This window comes from Sus scrofa, chromosome 6 (genome assembly GCF_000003025.6).
Source record: "Sus scrofa isolate TJ Tabasco breed Duroc chromosome 6, Sscrofa11.1, whole genome shotgun sequence".
Classification (NCBI taxonomy): Eukaryota; Metazoa; Chordata; class Mammalia; order Artiodactyla; family Suidae; genus Sus; species Sus scrofa.
Window position 1 is genome coordinate 67044796 of NC_010448.4, and position 18838 is coordinate 67063633.

At 58.4% G+C, this 18838-nt stretch overlaps 1 protein-coding gene across 5 annotated transcripts in view; it reads right to left on the reverse strand.

The window, feature by feature from the left end:
- Positions 1–18838, reverse strand: part of CHD5 (chromodomain helicase DNA binding protein 5) — a 69276-nt gene that overhangs the window by 27386 nt on the left and 23052 nt on the right. For all 5 annotated transcript variants that reach the window (XM_021095234.1, XM_021095238.1, XM_021095237.1 and 2 more), the window contains exons 7-21: positions 18048–18171; positions 16977–17143; positions 16580–16801; positions 15358–15564; positions 14933–15144; positions 11602–11733; positions 11415–11523; positions 10304–10495; positions 10015–10215; positions 7847–7984; positions 7642–7763; positions 6124–6297; positions 5337–5478; positions 4072–4203; positions 960–1077 (exon numbers count right to left, since the gene is read on the reverse strand). In XM_021095234.1, the coding sequence (XP_020950893.1) occupies positions 960–1077; positions 4072–4203; positions 5337–5478; positions 6124–6297; positions 7642–7763; positions 7847–7984; positions 10015–10215; positions 10304–10495; positions 11415–11523; positions 11602–11733; positions 14933–15144; positions 15358–15564; positions 16580–16801; positions 16977–17143; positions 18048–18171 (2392 nt within the window). The remainder of the gene's footprint in view (positions 1–959; positions 1078–4071; positions 4204–5336; positions 5479–6123; positions 6298–7641; positions 7764–7846; positions 7985–10014; positions 10216–10303; positions 10496–11414; positions 11524–11601; positions 11734–14932; positions 15145–15357; positions 15565–16579; positions 16802–16976; positions 17144–18047; positions 18172–18838) is intronic.

Consider the following 18838-nt stretch of genomic DNA (forward strand, 5'->3'; position numbering starts at 1 on the left):
AGATCCTGAAACTGCACCCACTTTACTTCTGCCGTGAGTTGGCAGCCGTGCAGAAGGTGGAGGGCGGGAAACAGCTGCAAGCTCCTGGGAAGCAGAACTCAACACCACTTGCTGCAAACTCACCACTAAGGAGGCGCTAGTTCAGCTGAGTGCCCCCTCCCATGCTCCCCTGCCCCAGCCAGCTCCTGGCCTCCCCTCCTTCCCAAACAAGGAAGAGAGGCAGGGAGTTTGGGCATGGATGGCCCTGCCCTTTCTCTGTCCTTCCTTTAAGAAGCCACAGGGGGGAGTTCCCATCGTGGCACGATGGAAACAAATCCAACTAGGAACCATGAGGTTGCGGGTTCGATCCCTGGCCTCGCTCAGTGGGCTAAGGATCTGGCATTGCCATGAGCTGTGGTGTAGGTCGCAGACGCGGCTTGAATCTGGTGTGGCTGTGGCCAGCAGCTGTAGCTCCAACAGGACCCCTAGCCTGGGAATCTCCATATGCCGTGGGTGCAGCCCTAAAAAGCAAAAAAAGAAGAAAAAAAAGAAGCTTTCCACAGCCTGTCTTCTTCCGGGGACAGGCCTTGTTCAGCCCTGCTTGTAACTGGTCATTTACCTGGTGTCGGTATCAGAAGCCCACGGGTGCCACCCAGACCCCCCTGCACCAGCATCATTTAAGAATAAGGGTGTTTTCCTCCACCTCTGCCTCCCTCCTTGTCTAGTTCTCAGTTCTGAACAGGTGTTATCTACTCGCCCCTTGCACCCCAGCAGGCCCCTAGAAAGTTCCATGGAACGAATTCCTCTTACCACTCAAAACTAAGGGGCAGCTGTTAGGACCTATGGACTGGCCTGCTTTCTTCAGCCATATGAGGAGCAGCTAGTCTAACCAGAGGTTGGGGTTCTGGCTAAGATCCTAGCCCAGGAACAGAGGCAGACAAGGGTCCCAATCAAGACCCCCAGGTAAGGGGTGGGGGTACCGTTGAATCTGTCAATCGCCTCTTGCCGGAGGCCCCCAGTGATGCCGCCGTCAATCCGCTCATACTTGTAGCCCTCGTACTCCAGGAAGTCCTCCAAGAGGTCCAGCATCTTGGTCATCTGCAGGGGACACGGTATGCCTGAGTGGCTGCTGCACAGCAAGGACTCCCGTGGGGCTGTGGGCAGGGGCCCCCTGACAGCTGGGTGAAGACAGAGCAGACAGCTGGGTGGGGAGACAGGTGCAACCTGGCAGACACGACCCAGGGCTCTGAAGAAGAATGCAGCCTCCAACCTCACATACTCCATCCCCCACACAAGCCCCACAGGCACCTGCCTGAGACACAGCTCTGAGCATGGGTCTCCCTGCTCTCCTCCCATAGAATAAACTCCCAAATCCTCACTTCGGCATTCTAGGCTTGCAGGATTGGTGCCCCATCCATCCAGGCTGCATTTCCCCAAGCTTCCTTCATACTCTCCACCCAGCCCAAATTCCCTGGACTCTCTTCCCATCCCCTCAGTAGGTGGGGAACTCAAGCAGCACCTCCTCCAGGATGTCTTCCCTGATTTCACGCTGCCCTATAAGAAGAGCTTCCAGAATCCTCCCAGAATCATTCCTGAGAGATAGTTTAGCTGGATATAAAATTATCAGTGCCATTTTCCCACAGTGTATCAAAGATTTTGCAGTTGTCTTCTGCCACTTATTGTTGCTGATGTGAAAGCTGAGAACAGTCTGAGGGTCTCTCCTTTCTAGGTTCTGGATCTGAAGTGCAGCATTTTCCCTACAATTTGCCCAGAGGTTTCTTTATTTATATTTATCTCACATGGTTCTCCAGAGGGCACTTCAGATCTGAGACCTCACACCATTTTCCAGGTCTGCAAACTCTCATCATATCTGGCTTCTTTGCCATTATCTCTATTTCTTCTTCTTCAATTCTCTGAGATAATTATGGGAGCCTCTCAAGGCTCCATGCAATTTCTCATTTTTATCTTTGACTCTCTATGCTGCATTCTGGGGAAATTCCTCCACAACCACTTCCCATTCATCAATGTTCTTTTCAACAGTGTTGAGAGCTTATCCACTCTGTTGGATTTTTTCTTTTTCTTTTTCTTTTTTTTTTTTTTTTTTTTTTGTCTTTTCTACGGCCGCATATGCAGCATATGGAGGTTCCCAGGCTAGGGTTGAATCAGAGCTGTAGCCACCAGCCTGTGCCACAGCCACAGCAACACAAGATCCGAGCTGCATCCGCAACTTACACCACAGCTCATGGCAATGCCAGATCCTTAACCCACTTCACAATGCCAGGGATCAAACCCATAACCTCATGGTTCCTAGTCTGATTTGTTAACCACTGAGCCACGAAGGGAACTCCTGTTGGAATGTTTTGTTTCAATTTCAAGCAAAGCCTTTTCCTTCCTGGTTAGTCTTGATTTCCTGATGCTTGTGCTTAATTTTCTTCTTTTTTTTTTTTTTTTTTTTTGGTCTTTTTTGCTATTTCTTGGGCCGCTCCCACGGCATATGGAGGTTCCCAGGCTAGGGGTCGAATCGGAGCTGCAGCCACCAGCATACACCACAGCCACAGCAACGCGGGATCCGAGCCGCGTCTGCAACCTACACCACAGCTCACGGCAACGCCGGATCGTTAACCCACTGAGCAAGGGCAGGGACCGAACCCGCCATCTCATGGTTCCTAGTCGGATTCGTTAACCACTGCGCCACGACGGGAACTCCCTTAATTTTCTTCTTGATTTATGAGTGTTACCCCAGTACTTTTGAGGATCCTAAATGTATTTTTCTTTAATAAGAGTTACAATGTTTATTTTAGGTTCTCTCTTGGCGGTTTTTTTTTTTTTTTTGTATTTTTTTTTTCTTTTTTGCCACACAGGCATTATGTGGGAATTCCTGGTTCAGGGATTGAATCTATACTGCACCACAGCAACCAGAGCCACAGCAGTGAGAACACAGGAGCCTCAACCCACTAGGCCATTAGAGAACTCCCCTAAATGTGTTTATTTGAAGTCTTTTTCAGGCTCTTCTATTTTTCTTTTCACTGGGATTCTACTTACTATTTCGTGGGATGGCTCACTGAAAGTTGTCCTGAGTTTGGGAATTGGGGTTTGCAGGCTCATTTTGGATGGCAGGGCTCTGTCTCTGTCACTTTCTGTCTGTGCACATTTCCAAAAGTTGTACAGTCCCCTCCACTTGGTTCCTCAGCCCAGAATCATGCCTTATGTTGGCAGGGGGCTGGAGGACTGTGGACCCAGGCTCCAGGCCAGCCCACACTCATGGGCTTTGTCTGCTGTCCCCAGATTCCTCAGCCTGCTGCAGGCCTAGAGTGGAATCAGGGGCTGTGGGCAGGAGCAGCTGTTACCCACCGACTTTTGTCCATGGAGAAGCCACACCCTAGTCACCAGCTTTGAGCCATGAACCTGGCTCAGCCCCACCATCCAGCAGCATTTTTTGCACCAAGCCCCCAGGACCATCACCAACCTTCATCACAGAGATGGCCTTGGGATTAGATAACTGTCAATACCTCCATCTTCCACATTAGACTATGAGGGTCTCGAGAACAAGAGCTGGACCCTCATGCCTAGCACAGAGCCTGATGTATGACAGATGCGAAAGGATGAAGGAACAACCAGTGCGCAGACGAACAAGGCTCTGAGACTGGACAGCTCTGCCTCTGACTGCCCCAAAAGCAATGCTGCAAGTGCAACTTCAGGATCCAGCTGGGGACCCTCTCAGCTACGCCCCCTGCGGGGCTCCTCCTGAACCAACCTCCAGGAGACGCTGGGCTACAGAAGCGAGGGGCAAGGGGCGAAGGGCGAGGGCCTATCATCCCAGCCAGGACAGGAAGCTCCAGGAGGAGCAGGCCAGAAGCAGCAGGTGATGGGCAGGCCTCTGGTGCTCATCACCCACATACCTTAAGCATCTTGAACTTGAACCAGACAGCAGGTCCCCTTGGCCGCGTAAGGCTAGGGCCCAGAGGAGTGACTTTTGACACTCAATCCACATGAGGATGGCATTGGGCCCTGAGGGCTGCTGGCAGGTTGTGCCCTCAGCTGGCAGGGGGCTGGATGGCCTTGCAGGGGTGAGGTGGGGCAGGGGCGGCTCACCTGGGAGAAGATGAGCACACGGTGCCCTTCGTCCCGCAGCTTCTTGAGCATCTTCTGCAGCAGCATCAGCTTCCCTGAAGACTTGACCAGCGAGCTGCCATCATAGGAGCCGTTGGGCAGGACGGGGGCCTCCTGCGGACACGGCAGGAGGTGGGGCTTTTGGGGCTCCCCTCTCCTCTCTGGCTCTGCACCAAAGAGGCCCCAGGGGCTGGACAAGCGCCCAGCAACAGGCTGAGCACCAAGCCCAAGCCTCTCCCAGCCCCAGGTTCCCAGGAGGGCTCAGACTTGCCAGCCCTGCCCTCCATCGCCCCCTGCTGGCACCCCACCAAGACCACCGACATCAGTGACAGATAGATGACAGTCTGGAGCCAAGTGGCCTTCCCAGCAGGAATCTGGCCTGGCCTCTGCAGTCACTGTAGGGCACAGCCGGGCAAAGCCAACCTGGACCCCAGCTGGGCAGAACCTCAGCCCAAAGGCTGCTGCCCGGCCAGGGTCACGAGAGTGGCCTGGAGTTGCCCAAGTGTGGACCACCTGCAGCACGGCCTCCACACCTACCTCTGCACATTGATCTGTTTTTTGGGGGGCAGGGGGAGGCCTGGGGGTGGTGGAGGGAGGTACAGAAAATGAAGGGTTGAAGTTAGAACCAGAACAGCAGTGACTGCGCCCTCTCCTTAAAGCGCCTTATATGAACTTCCTCGCCTGGTCCTCAGCCCTTGCAGGTGGATGCCGTTAGGGTCCCCGTTTTACAGACAAAAAACCTGGGGCTCTGAGAGGACCAGTGATTGTCCTGATACCACAGGGCTGGAGCTGAGGGTCTGGTCTCTCACCCAGGGCTGCACGTCAGCGTCACCCGGGGGCCCCACCCAACCCCTCCCGACTCCCTTGGCAACTGAGTTCGGCCACGTCAGCCCTTGGAATCCCTGACACTGAGGCTGGAGGGGACCCGGTGACCCAAAGCCCCCATTACTTTGTAGGCACAAGGAGGCGCCGAGGGAAGGAGAGGGCCTGCCTGAGCAGAAACTTCTGGCACCGTGGGGAGCCACATCACTTCCAAGTCCTCATATTTGGGGAGGATTGGGGGCTGAAGGCCTGAGCACCAGCCACAGCAGCCAGGAGCACCATGGCAGCCAATGCCACCTGCAGGAAGGGCCCAGAAAAGCCACCACAGCAGCCACAAGCCCCTCCACGGTCTCAGGCCCCTGCCATGGGGGACTCGGCCAAGGGCAGCCATCACGGTGGCCACGGCAGCAGCCACGGGGACCTACCACAGCGGCCACGGGGAAGAGGTAGGGGTGGTTGCAACACTTCTTCAGGTCCATCATGATGTTGAGCAGCGACACCTGGTTCCCGCCCCCCTTGGAGTTCAGCGCCTCGAAGTTTCGCGTGAGGATGAACTTGTAGTACTTCCTGTGGCAGAGGAAGGAGAGCCGGGCTGGACACCTGGCCGCACCTGCCTCCACGAGGGCGCTCTGCTCCATGGGGAGGCAGGGGCTGGTGGCCGAGCGCCCAGCTCCAGACAGACGCGGGGAGCCCCGAGAGGTGAAGCTGCGGGCCTGGCCCAGCGAGGTACTGTGGGACCACGCGAGGACTGGGGTGGCCCCAAGCCTGGTCCCTGGACCTTGACCAGAGGTCCCCAAGAAGGAAGCAGAAGTGAAAGGTGGAGTTCCCGTCGTGGCGCAGTGGTTAATGAATCCGACTAGGAACCATGAGATGGCGGGTTCGGTCCCTGCCCTTGCTCAGTGGGTTAAGGATCCGGCGTTGCCATGAGCTGTGGTGTAGGTCACAGACACGGCTCGGATCCTGCATTGCTGTGGCTGTGGTGTAGGCCGGCAGTTGCAGCTCCGATTCGACCCCTAGCCTGGGAACCTCCATATGCCGCAGGAGTGGCCCAAGAAATAGCAAAAAGACGAAAAAAAAAAAAGTGAAAGGTGACATGAGGTCTCTGTGGGTCCCAAAGGCCCTCCCACCCACCCTGGGCAGCGGCCCAGGAAGGCCAGGTCAGGCCCCTCCAGGAGGGGAGACAGCCGGGGGACCCCGGGGCAGGCTGCTCACTTCTGCATCTGGCTCAGCTCCACGCGGACGATCAGCTCCGTCTTGGCCGGCATGTTCTTGAACACGTCAGCCTTGAGCCGCCTCAGCATGTGCGGGCCCAGCAGGTCATGCAGCTTCTTGATCTGGTCTTCCTTGGAGATGTCGGCAAACTCCTCCAGGAAGCCCTCCAGGTTGCTGCCAGAAAGAGCTGGGATGAGAGCCCGGGAACCGGCCAACGCCCTCTGTAGAGGGAGCCAGGTCCCTACCACCTGCCAGAGGGTCACAGGAGCAGCCAACTGGCTGGTGGGCCAAGAAGCCCTGGCCCTGCCCCAGGTGTTCTTTCAGTCTCAGCCTGTGTCACCCCCACATATCACAGCTGTCTCAGGATACCTGCCCGGCCTCAGAGCTGTCCTGGACATGTGTCTGTGGGACTCCTGCCCAGATCACAGATAAAGAAACTGAGGCTCATGGGAGCCCAAGTTCCTCAGTGCAACCTGCCCTCTAACCTACATCTCCTGAGGCCAAAATCAGCACTCTCCACCCTGAATCCCGCCCCCCTTTCTTTTTCTGTCTTCCTTTCTTGCTTGCTTGCTTTCTTCCGTGTCTTTTAGGGCTGCACCCGCGGCATATGGAGGTTCCCAGGCTAGGGGTCCAATCAGAGCTACAGCTGCCGGCCTATGTCACAGCCACAGCAATGCAGGATCTGAGCCGCATCTGCAATCTACACCACAGCTCACAGCAACACCAGATCTTTAATCCACTGAGCGAGGCCAGGGATCAAACCTGCATCTTCATGGATACTAGTCAGGTTCATTACCACTAAGCAACAGAGGGAACTCCCATCTTTTTCTCCTTTTTAGGGCCGCATCTGCAGCAGCATATGGAAGTTCAAGGCGAGGTGTCGAATCAGAACTGCAGCTGCTGGCCTACACCGCAGCCACAGCAACGCCCGATCTGAGCCGCATCTGTGACCTACACGGCAGCTCGCAGCAATGCCAGATCCTTAACCCATGGAGTGAAGCCAGGGTTGGAACCCACGTCGTCACAGACACTGCATCGGGGTCTTAACCCGCTGTGCCACAATGCTCACTCCCTGAATCCCCTCTCTGAGCAGGAAAATGGGGGGAGGAAAGGACAGGCAGCCGGGGGCTCTGACTTCACCCCCAGCCCCACCACCTCCACCCCAGCTTCAGCCTCCATCACCGTCGCCCATGTGGTAACTTAGGCCACTGTGGGGGGAAAGGAAGGAGCCAGGGATGTGGGGGCAGGGAAGGAACCCAGGAGGACCCTAGGGTCTTCTGGGGACAGAGCCGAGGAGAAATCACAGCGTTAGCAGCAGGCGACAATTCCCAGGCATGAGGCACCAGCCAATGTGAAGCCCCCTCCCGTCTAGATCATTTGAGGTGGGCGCTGCTGCCGTCTCATTTTACAGACGAGGAGACTGAGGCCCGGCGAGCAGCCCCAGAGCCAGGACGGGCACTGACCCCCCTTCCCTGGCTGCCCCCCGCCTCGTCTCCCCAGCCGGCCCCCCAGGCTCACTTGAACCTCTCCGGCGTCAGGAAGTTGAGAAGATGGAACAGCTCCTCCAGGTTGTTCTGAAGGGGGGTCCCCGTCAGCAGCAGCTTGTAATCGATCTTGTAGCTGTTCAGGACCCTAAAGAACTTGGGGGTGACAGAGAGACGTGAGGGGGCTGGGCGGCCGGCCGCCCCAGCGGCTCCGGGGGCCAGCGGTCAGCGCCTCCTACCTTGGACTGGTTGTTCTTGAGCCGGTGGGCCTCATCCACCACGAGGCAGGCCCACTCGATGGAGCCCAGGATGGCCTGGTCAATGGTGATGAGCTCGTAGGAGGTGAGCAGGACGTGGAACTTGATCTGCACTTCTTTCTGGAAGGAAGGGGGGGCATGGGGGAGGACCGCTGGGAGGGCAGCCGATCGAGGTCTCCAGAGACAACGGGGCGAGGAGCAGGGGGCACAGGACCCCCCACCGGGAAGGACAGAGGGCGAGACATGGGCCATCAGGCACAGGGGTCAGCTGAGGCCCAGAGCACCGACCTCGAGCTGGGGGGAAGGGGTCAGAGGGGCTGAGCGGAGTCTGGAGGCGGCACGGGGCTTGTCCCCGGCCCTGCCCTTTTGAGCTAGACCTTGGTCAAGTTAACGAACCTCCCCGAGCCTCAGTCTCCTCACCTGTCAAAGGGGAGCAGTACTGTCTATGGGAGGAAGGCCGTGAGACCCAAAAGAGCTCAAAAAATCACACAGAGAATTACCATATGAAACAACAGGGCCCGCTGCACAGCACAGGGAACCGTGTCAGTGTCCTGTGACGAACCAGGACAGAAAAGAAGGTGAAAGAGGGGGTTCCTGTCGTGGCTCAGCAGTTAACGAACCCAACTAGTAGCCCCGAGGATGAGGGTTCGATCCCTGGCCTCACTCAGTGGGGTAAGGATCCGGCGTTGCCGTGAGCTCTGATTTCCTGATTTGCAAGGGGGCCTCTCATGTGCCAGGTGCCCTAAGTACTGAGTGATGGGTCCTTTGCTTCTCAGACTGCAGCCCAAGGATCAGAAACATGCATCTCCTGGGACTTCGTGCTGGGTCAGAACCTGCGCTTCAGCAAGACCCCCCGTGACCCTACCCGGGGGCACAGGAAGTTCCAGAGACCCCACCCAGTGCTCAGTCAGTCAGTCAACCCTCCACAACTCTGGAGTGAGTCTCTGATCTCCACTTTGCTGAGAAGGATCTGAGGCACAGAGACACTGAGTGACTTGCTGGAGGTCACACAGCTGATGGACTGAGTTGAACCATGTGCCCTCAAGATCCACGTCTACCCCAAAGTTCAGGATGTGACCTTTGTCGGAGCCAGAACAGGTGTAATTGATTAAGATGAGGTCATCCTGGATTTGAGTCGGCACTAAATCCAATGTGAGTAATGCCTTTTTTTTGGTTTTGGCTGCATCTGTGCCATGTGGAAGTTCCCGGGCCAGGAGTGAATCCGCGCCCCAGAAGTGACAATGCCAGATCCTTAACCCGATGCATCACAAGAGAACTCCCCAGCAGCGTCTTCATAAGAAGAGGATACACAGATGCACAGGGAGAGGGCCACGTGACAACACAGGCAGAAACCGAAATGATACAGCTGCAGGTCAAGGAGGCCAAGGAACGCCTGCAGCCACCAGATGCTGGAACAGGCACCAAAGGACCCGCCCCTAGAGCGTCAGAGGGAGCAGCACCCTGGCAAGAGCTGGATCTCGGACTTCTGGCCTCCAGAACACTGAGAAGATGAGTTTTTTGCTGTTGGGTTTTTTTTTTTTTTTTTTTTGGCGGTTGTGGGGGGGCACACCCGCAGCCTATGGAGGTTCCCAGGCTAGGGGTTGAATCAGAGCTACAGCTGCCAGCCTACACCACAGCCACAGCAATGCGCGGGATCCAAGCTGCGTCTGCGACCTACACTGCAGCTCATGGCAACTCCGGATCCCCAATGCACTTAGCGGGGCCAGGGATCGAACCTGCAACCTCATGGATCCTAGTTGGATTCGTTTCCACTGCACCACAACGGGAACTCCCGCTGGTGGGTTTTTTGTTTTGTTTTTTGCCAGCGCTACGGCCTGATGTGGGATCTCGGTTCCCTGACCAGGGACTGAACCCGGGCCACAGGGGTGAAAGCACCAAGTCCTATCCACTAGGCCACTAGGGACCTCCCGAGAGGCTACATTTTGCAGCTGTTTCCAGCCCCCCACCCTGTCTGTGGTCCTTTGCTACGGCAGCAGCGTGGGAACAGGGACAGAGTGGTAACTCCGCCTCAAGAGATGCTCTATGCCAGACGCGGCCTCCGCAGGAGCCTGGGGTGGGGGGACCCGGATGGGCTGCAGGGCCCGGGGGTCGGGGCGGGGGGGGGATGACCCCGGGAGCGACGCCCTCACCTTCATGCGGAACACCTTCTTCCCGCTCCGAATGGCATTGTCCTCGAAGGAAAACTCGTTCTCCCGGATCACGGAGCGGCTCTCCTTGTCCCCCGTGTAGGTGACCACGTAGAAGTCAGGCGCCCACATCTCGAACTCACGTTCCCAGTTGATGATGGTGGACAGGGGCGCACTGACCAGGTAGGGCCCCTTGGAGTGCCCCTGGGGAGGGAGGCGGACGCACTGAGGCTGCGGCCAGCCCCCATCAGCGCCGGCCGCCCCTCCCGGCCGCCCAGCCCAGCCCTCGAACCTCCTTGTACAGGGAGTACAGGAAAACAATGGTCTGCACGGTCTTGCCCAGACCCATCTCGTCAGCCAGGATGGTGTCGGTGCCCTGGGCCCAGGAGAAGCGCAACCAGTTAAGGCCCTCCAGCTGGTAAGGGTGCAGCGTGCCGCCCGTGGAGTCGATGTACCACGGCTGCTTGTCGAACTTGACCGTGGGCTGCGGGGGAGGCAGAGGTTCAGACTCACCCTGGATCCTGACCAGCAGGGCTCACCGCCAACGCCTTTGCACATGCAGTTCCTTCTGCCTCAAAAAACTCCCCACGCCTCTCATCCCTGCTAACTTATCCATCCTTCAGATCTCAGCTGGAACGCCACTTCATCCAGGAAGTCCTCCCTGACTCCCGCTAGGCTTGGGGGTTCCCACTCTGCCCTCCACGGCGGCCCTGATTCCCAAGTGTCGGAGTCTCGGACTCTGAGCCCAGCTTGTGGGCACCACACTAGTCCCTTTCACCACTGCTTCCTTTGAGTCTCACCCAGTGCCCAGGATACAGCGGGCACTTAGCCAACCTTTGATGCACACCCAGGGTTCCTGACCATCGCCCTCTCTGCTTCTTTTATTCTGCAGCTCAAGGCCTCCTCCCCTGTGAAGCCCTCCTGAAGTATCAGACCCATTCATCTTCCCCTGGCACCCCACAGGTCCAAGCTGAACCCCGAGCTCTGGGTGTACCTGCCCGTGGGCCCCTGGAAGATGAGCCTGTCTTAAAACTGGGGGCCAGGGCCTTGTCCCCCCAGGGCCAGCCCAGGGCAGGTGTTAGCAGAGCCCCTGGCAAGGTCTGCCAAATGAATAAAAGTCAACCTCGCGTTACTCCGGAATGAGCGCCTCTAGGGGGCAATTTTGTGCGCTGCAAAACCGCTCTGCCCCCTGGGAGCTGCCCCTCTGCATGAGGCTGGGGGCCCTGGACCCCAGGATGTGAGCCCACCCCTGCGGGGAGAGGCTGGGTCCCGCCCCCCTTGCCCGCCAGGTGCCCGGCCAGAGCGGACTGGACCGTGGTCCCCCTCCTGCACGGAGCCCAAGCTGGGGTCCTCCGGAGTACGTGCCCTCGTCTGCGGCCACCCGCAGCCCGCTTCCCGCTCACATCCACAATGGGCGTGTCCGGGGGCTTCTCCTGTTTATCGTCCCTCAGCTTCTTGCCCTTCTTGACCAGCCTCTTGGGCAGCCTGGCGTCCTCTCCCAGCATCAGCTCCCTGGGAAAGAGCAGGGGATGACGGGGGCAGAGCTCAGGGCGGTGGGGGTGGCAGGGGGCGGGGGTGGGGGCGGCCCACCTGTGGCCCCAGTAGGCCTGCTTCAGGCTGTCGTAGTAGGGGATGTCAATGTCGTCGATCTCCCAGGTGCACTGGTCATAGGGCAGGTCTTTCCACTTGATCAGGTAGTGCACGTCCCCCTTTTTGTCGAAGCTGCAACACAGAACACCCATGGGGGCAGGCGGGTCACCAGGCCGTGGCCGCAGCAAGAGGCCACGGCAGGGGCCTCACAGGCGGCAGAGCCTCTCGCCCCCACAGGCCCTTGGGAGCCCCGGCCGGGAGGGCAGCGCCAGGACAGGGACTCCAGAGAGGGGAGGTGGCTTCACCGAGGCCACGCAGCTCGTGAGGAGGGAGTGGGGCACGGGCCGAGGGCAGAGCAGCGAGGACATCTGGGCGGCCAGGCTGACGGAGGGGCAAGAGCCGGGGTCCTCCCCATTCTCTGTGGAGGTGGACCCCCTTCTCTCACAGGGATTTCCCGGAATTCTCAATTTTTTTTTGGTTTGTTTTTCTTTTTCTTTAGGGCCACACCCGAGGTACATGAAAGTTCCCAGCTAGGGGTTGAAGAGAAGCTACAGTGACCAGCCTGCACCACGGCCACAGCAACGTAGGATCCGAGCTGCATCTGCGACCTACACCACAGCTCGTGGCAATGCCGAATCCTTAACCCACCAAGCAAGGCCAGGGATCGAACCCACATCTTCATGGATACTAGTTGGGTTCACTGCCACTGAACCACCACAGGAACTCCTTTTTTCTGTTTTTTTTGTTTGTTTGTTTGTTTTGTTTTTCTCTCTTTTTTAGGGCTGCACCCATGGCATATGGAAGTTCCCAAGCTAGGGGTCGAAGTGAAGCAGCAGTGGCCAACCTAGGCCACAGCCACAGCAATGATGGATCTGAGCTGCATTTTCGACCTAAGCCACAGCCTACAGCAATGCAGATCCTTAACCCACTGAGCAAGGCCAGGGATCGAACCCACATCCTCATGGAGCCATCAGGGTCTTTTTTTTTTTTTTTTTTTTTTTGCTTTTTTTGCTTTTTAGGGTGGCACCTGTGGCATATGGAAGTCCCCAAGCTAGGGGTTGAATCGGAGCTCCAGCTGCTGGCCTAGGCCACAGCCACAGCAACATGGTATCCGAGCTGCATCTGTAACCTACACCACAGCTCACAGCAACCCCAGATCCCTGACCTGCTGAGCGAGGCCAGGGATTAAACCCACATCCTCATAGATACTAGTTGAACTCACTTCCGCTGCACCACAATGGGAACTCCTTTTATTTTTTTTAGGGCTGCACCTGCAACATAGGCAAGTTCCCAGGCTGGGGGTCGCATCTGAGCCTCATCTTTGACCTAGACCACAGGTCACGGGAACACTGGATCCTTAACCCACAGAGGGAATCCTCATGGATATTAGTCGGGTTCATTACCACTGAGCCATAACGGGAACTCCAGAATTCTTTTTTTTTTTTTATAATTTTTTTTTTTTTTTGGTCTTTTTTTGCTATTTCTTGGGCCGCTCCCGCGGCATATGGAGGTTCCCAGGCTAGGGGTCGAATCGGAGCTGCAGCCACCAGCCTACGCCAGAGCCACAGCAACGTGGGATCCGAGCCGCGTCTGCAACCTACACCACAGCTCACGGCAACGCCGGATCGTTAACCCACTGAGCAAGGGCAGGGACCGAACCCGCAACTTCATGGTTCCTAGTCGGATTCGTTAACCACTGCGCCACGACAGGAACTCCCGGAATTCTTAATTACTGAGTCAGTCAGCTCTCCCTGGACTGTAGGCCTTTGTTTTCCCCTTAAAAACTCCCACCCTGGTCCAGGGCCCATCCCTGCACAGTAGAGGAGAATGAGATGCTCCCTCCCAAAGGTCCCAAAGACCTCTGGGGACACAGGGCTCTGATGGTCCAGCCAGCGGCACAGAAGGGGTGCTCAGAGAAACACCTCGCCCTGCAGCATGCACATGCCCCCGGAAGTGTCCCAGGGCCTCCCACCCAGCCTGAGTTGTTGGGGCCACCAAGCCAGAGCAGCCCCACAGGGCGCGGGGAGCCATGCATGCTCACCTATGGCAGTGACTGGCCTGGGGAACCACTGAGGCATCGGTTGGAAAGACCGATGCCCAGTCACCACGGAAACCAATAGATTGCTTTTTCAGTAAGTGATCAGCTGTTACTCAGACTGTTCAGGTAATAAATCTGGAAGAAATTCACCTGCCCTGCCCTGCTTTGGAGGCAGTGAGAAAAACCGCCGCTTATGTTCTGAACATGCAATTTAACAACGGTAAAAACGCTGTGGTTCAGTTCAGTGGGGGGCTTGGGTCACTCTCAGTGAGACCTGAGGGTGGGAGGAGGGGGCATTTCATAGCCAAGGGGCCACTTCTCCAAATTCTCCTGCCCGCCCCCCACTTCCACAGCCACAGCAACACCAGACCCTTAACCCACTGAGTGAGACCAAGGATCGAACCCACATCCTCTGAGACAATGTCAGGTTCTCAACCCACTGAGCCCCAACGGGAACTCCAGGCTCAGGTCCTTAAGCTCTGGTCTCCCTAACTCTTGTGTTTGGGACACCTGTGGTCTACTGGATCCCAAGTCCCACCCTGCACCTGTCCGCCACCACCGGGTCTCAAGAGCCTGAGCTCAAGAATCAGCAAGAGCTCCCACCACCCACCAAACTGAAGCCAGACTCTCAGCGTCCAGGAGCCTCCTGCCTTGGCCTCTGCAGCCCTTGACCACTGTCACCTGGGGAATTTCCGATTGCCCAACAAAGGGTTGTCGCAGGAGCATTGGGGTTTGGCCAAGCAAGCAGGCCCTGCCTCCAGAAAAGCACTGGATTCCAATCCAGTGCCACCACCTCTTCACCATGTGACCCTGGGCAAGAGACCTTGCTCCCGTCCTTAAACACGAAAGCGGAGGCAAAATGCCTGCGGCTTGGGGTAGACGGCGCGCAGCGGTGTCAGCCGTGTCATAAAAGAAGCGCGAACGTGTCCACGCTCCCACAGCTCAGGCCCACCTGGTCTCTGGGACCCTCCCGCAGGTTCAAGCACTGACTTCAGCAGAAGCCCAGGAGCCCAAGGGTCCCGGCCACCACATCCAGTCTACAAACCTCAAGGGCCATTTGTAAAGGTGTCCCTCTATGTACACGACTTAAGAACTGTTCTCCTACCAGGTAGGTGACATGCCTGCACATGTGAGTGTGCATGAAAACCCCTCCAGCCAGACGGTCAAATGGCTGCGAGTCGGGGCCCCCTCTCCTCCTGCCCCAGCTGCACCCACACATGGCCCTGTGGCTGAAGCAGCCAGCACATCCCGGACCTGCGGGCACCCCGCTCCAGCGCGGTTCAGGGCACGCACCTGTGGTTCAGGATCCGATGGACCATCATCCACTCGGGCTTGATGCCGTAGCGGTAGAAGCGCTCCTCCATCTTGGCGTAGAGCGGGTCCTTGTTCTTCCTCTTCTCGCTCTTGCTGTCCTCGTCCCCGGAGCCGTAGTCAAAGGGCGGTGGCTCGTCCATGTCGTTCTTTCTTTGGTAGTTTCGATACATGACCGTGTGGTAGAGCTCCAGCTGCTCGTGGGCCGGGCACAGGTCACGGAAGGAGAAGGGCCGTGACCCCCACGTCCCCCAACCCAGCTCCTCCAGCCCCAGCCTGGGCCCCAGGCAGGACAGTTTTGCCTTCAGCCCCCACCATCCCCCAGCTCCCCACAATCCCCCTCACTCAAGGAGCTGGCCAGCGCATTTTAGGCCCTGGGCACAGTCACACCTGCCCAGGCGCCTCACCTGTAGCTCCTTCACCCAGGAGCAGTGCCAGTAGGAGAGCCCAGCCCACTTGACAAAGAACTCTCTCTCTGGGATGCCCTCCAGAGGCTTGGGTGGGGGGACGCCTGGCTCCACGTCGGGCCCCGGCAGCCCCACCATGAAGGGGGCCGGGGGCTCTGTCCACCTCCAATGCAGGATCCGCTGGACTTTGCCCTTCAGGGGGGGACACTGTGGACAAAGGAGGGTCCCCAAGTTCAGAGCTTGGTGGTAGGGCCCCGCCCCAAGGCTCCCTCCAACAGGCTGCACTGCTCCCCACGTCAGACAGCACCACGGTGACTCCGAGACACCACCCTGTACTCAGGACCCCACCTGTGCCATGCACACAGGAGGGTCTGCACACACACACACACACACACACACACACACACACACACACAGAAGTCCAGATGCACACGGGGTAACGGAGGGCACAGCCCAGCCCAGGATCCATGGGGCAGGATGGGGAGCGGTAATCTAGCCCTGGGGGGGTAGCTGGGGACAACTCAGACCACGGAGGCCTTCAAATGCCTATGGTGACTGGGGGGTGCTCCCCTCTCCCTGTAGAAACAGAGACTCCACCCCAGAGGCCTCCCCCAGCCACCCCCAGGCCTGGGACAAGAGCCAGGTCCAGGGTGGGTCTGAGTGGACGGTTCAGTCTTGTGTGGCCTTGGGCAAGACACTTTACCGCCCTGAGCCTCAGTTTTCTCATCTAAAAATGGGAATAACAAAAGGCCAGGGTGTTTGAAAACTCAGCAAGCGTTAGAGAGATACCCCATCAACAGAGGCTGGGGTGGCTGGAGGCTGGTTTGTCACCACCACCGACCGCTCTCTCTATAGCGGCTGAGACGCAAGGGGATTGAGGAGTAGAGTGGGCCTGGGTGAGGCGGTGGGGGCCTCGGGGCAGATGGTAGCGGGCTTGGGATGGAGCCTGTGGCCAGTGGGAGCTGGGTCTGGACCGGCGGGGAGCTCAGGTCTAGCGGGGGGCGGGGCGGGGGCGCGCGGCAGAGGTAGTGGGTGGGGCCTGGAACCGCGGGGGCGGGGGCGCGTGTGGGCGGGGCGGGGCTGGCGGAGGCGGGGCCTTAGCGGACCGGGCCGGCTGGGGCGGGGCCTCGGCGGCTGGGGCCTTTGTGCGCAGGGCCTTGCAGGAGATGGGCGGGGCCTTGCCGGGGCGGGGCGTTCGGCGCGGGGCGGGCGTAACACTCACAGTACAGCGCGGGCAGAGCCATTCACCGTTTGGGATCTCGGGCAGCGGCGGGTTGAGGCAGTGCAGGTGGTAGGAGGAGGGGCAGGCGTCGCAGCAGAGCAGCTCGCCGCCGTCCTTGCACACGCGGCAGAACTCCATGTGGTCGTCCTCCTCCTCCTCGCAGCCGCCCTCCTCCTCCTCGTCGTCGTCGTCCTTCGGCTCCCACTGGATCCCTTCCTTCTCCTGGAGGGGGAAGTCCAGGTGGAGGCATCCTGGGCCGGGACCACTCCCCACCCCCCCACCCCCCGCCTCCACCGGGAAGCGACTCCCTCCCTCCCACTGGCTCCTCCCCACGTGCCGGGTCTGGAATCCAGGCGCGGACTAAACCGAGGCGCGGGGCGTCTTGCCAAGGGCTTACACAGTGGGGACAGCTCCACTTGCCCTCCGGAGCTTTCTCCAGCTCTGGGTCCAAGCAGACGAGGTGGTAGGCCCTCGGGCAGGTGTCGCACAGAATGATCTCCCCGCCCTGCTGGCACACCTCACAGTAGTCCTGGTGGTCTGTCTCGTAGCCATCACCATCATCAACTGGGGAGAGGGTAGAGACCATCGTGGGGGCCTCGTCCCCACTCCCAGGGCACCACCAGTCTCCACCCCAGGCTGCACTGGCAGTGTAGACCCTTCATAGATGCTGGATGAATAGGGTAGTGGACAGAAAGACAGGGTGAACAGAATGGCTGAGGGAGTAAAGGGGTGAAGGGGTGATGGGGTGGGTGGGTGGGAGGAGGCAGGAAAGAAGACAGGTGGGTAGCAGGTAGACAGGTGAATGGGGGATGGATAAAGTAAGTGAGGGAGGGAAGGAGGATGGAGAGACAGAGGATGGGTGGAGGTGGGGGGAGGGGACAGGTGGGCAGAGGGTAAATGAATGCATGAAGGGTAGACGAGGTCAAGAAGCAGGTCCTGGAGTTCCCGTCATGGCTCAGCAGTTAACGAATCCAACTAGGATCCATGAGGTTGCGGGTTCCATCCCTGGCCTTGCTCAGTGGGTTAAGGATCCGGCGTTGCCGTGAGCTGTGGTGTAAGTCACAGAAGCGGCTCAGATCCCGTATTGCTGTGGCTCTGGCGTAGGCCAGCGTCTACAGCTCCAATTAGACCCCTAGCCTGGGAACCTCCATATGCCATAGGAGCGGCCCTAGAAAAGGCAAAAAGACCAAAAAAAAAAAAAAGAAAGAAAGAAAGAAAAAGCAGTTCCTTCTCTGGTGCCCCCTCTGCCAGGGCCAATGACCAGGGGTGGCTGACATAGGTCCCTAATGTATGTTGACTCGCTGGGACAGGACCCCTCTCCTGGCCATAGAGGCCAGGGTGGTTGAGGAAGCACAGGGGATCTGCACGGCCGAGGCCTGATGCTGCCCTTCCCCGCTCCCGAAGGGGGGCTCTGCACCCCCATGTCCACAGTGACGGCCATGGGAACCCTGCAGGCAGGCAGCCTTACTTCTCTTCTTCTTGCGTCTCCTCTTGCTCTTCTTCCCCAGGGCAGCAGAGCACTCGGAGCGCACGGAGGAGCTGTGGATGCTGGCGCTGTCGAAGTCCGACTCCTCCCGCTCATCCTCCTCGCTCTGCAGGGGCAGGAAAGGGCCTGTGAGCCCAGAGCCGGCCCTGGGGCTTCGCAGGCCCGGGCAGGGGTGTGGTGGGGTGGGGCACGGTGGAGGCTCCAGAGGCACAGATGTGGTTCATCTCCTCTCTCCAGCCAGCTAGAAACCCAAGGGCCCAGCCCACGGGTCCAGCCTGATGTCCTAGCACCTTCCCCAAGCCCTGTTCTCCAGCCCACAGCCATTCCCCACACTTTCCACCTCCGTAAGGCTCCCAGGCCCTGCCCTCCACCCTACCAAACTCCTACACATCCCTCAAGGGGAGGACCTAAGGACACTTCCCCCAGGAGCCTTCCCAGATCGCTCCCCAACTAGACCCGTGCACAGCCTGTGCACCAGGTCCAGCTTGTGCCATCTGCTTGTGGTTGGTTCGCTCCCAGCACACATGCCCAAACCTCTTCCCGACTATGAGCAGCTCCAGAGCAGGGCCCATCGTGATGGAGCAGACAGCCTGGCACATGAGCATGCGCGCAAAAGCTAAGCAGAGCTGGATCACCAGCTCCAGGCTGGGCCACAGCTGCTGCTCCGTGCTCCCCTCCATGGCAGCTAAACTTGAGACCTGTGGCTTCCATCTGGGCCCCTCTGCAGGGCTGGGGCAGATGAGGGAAACAGGTACCCCCAGAGAAAAAGGGTC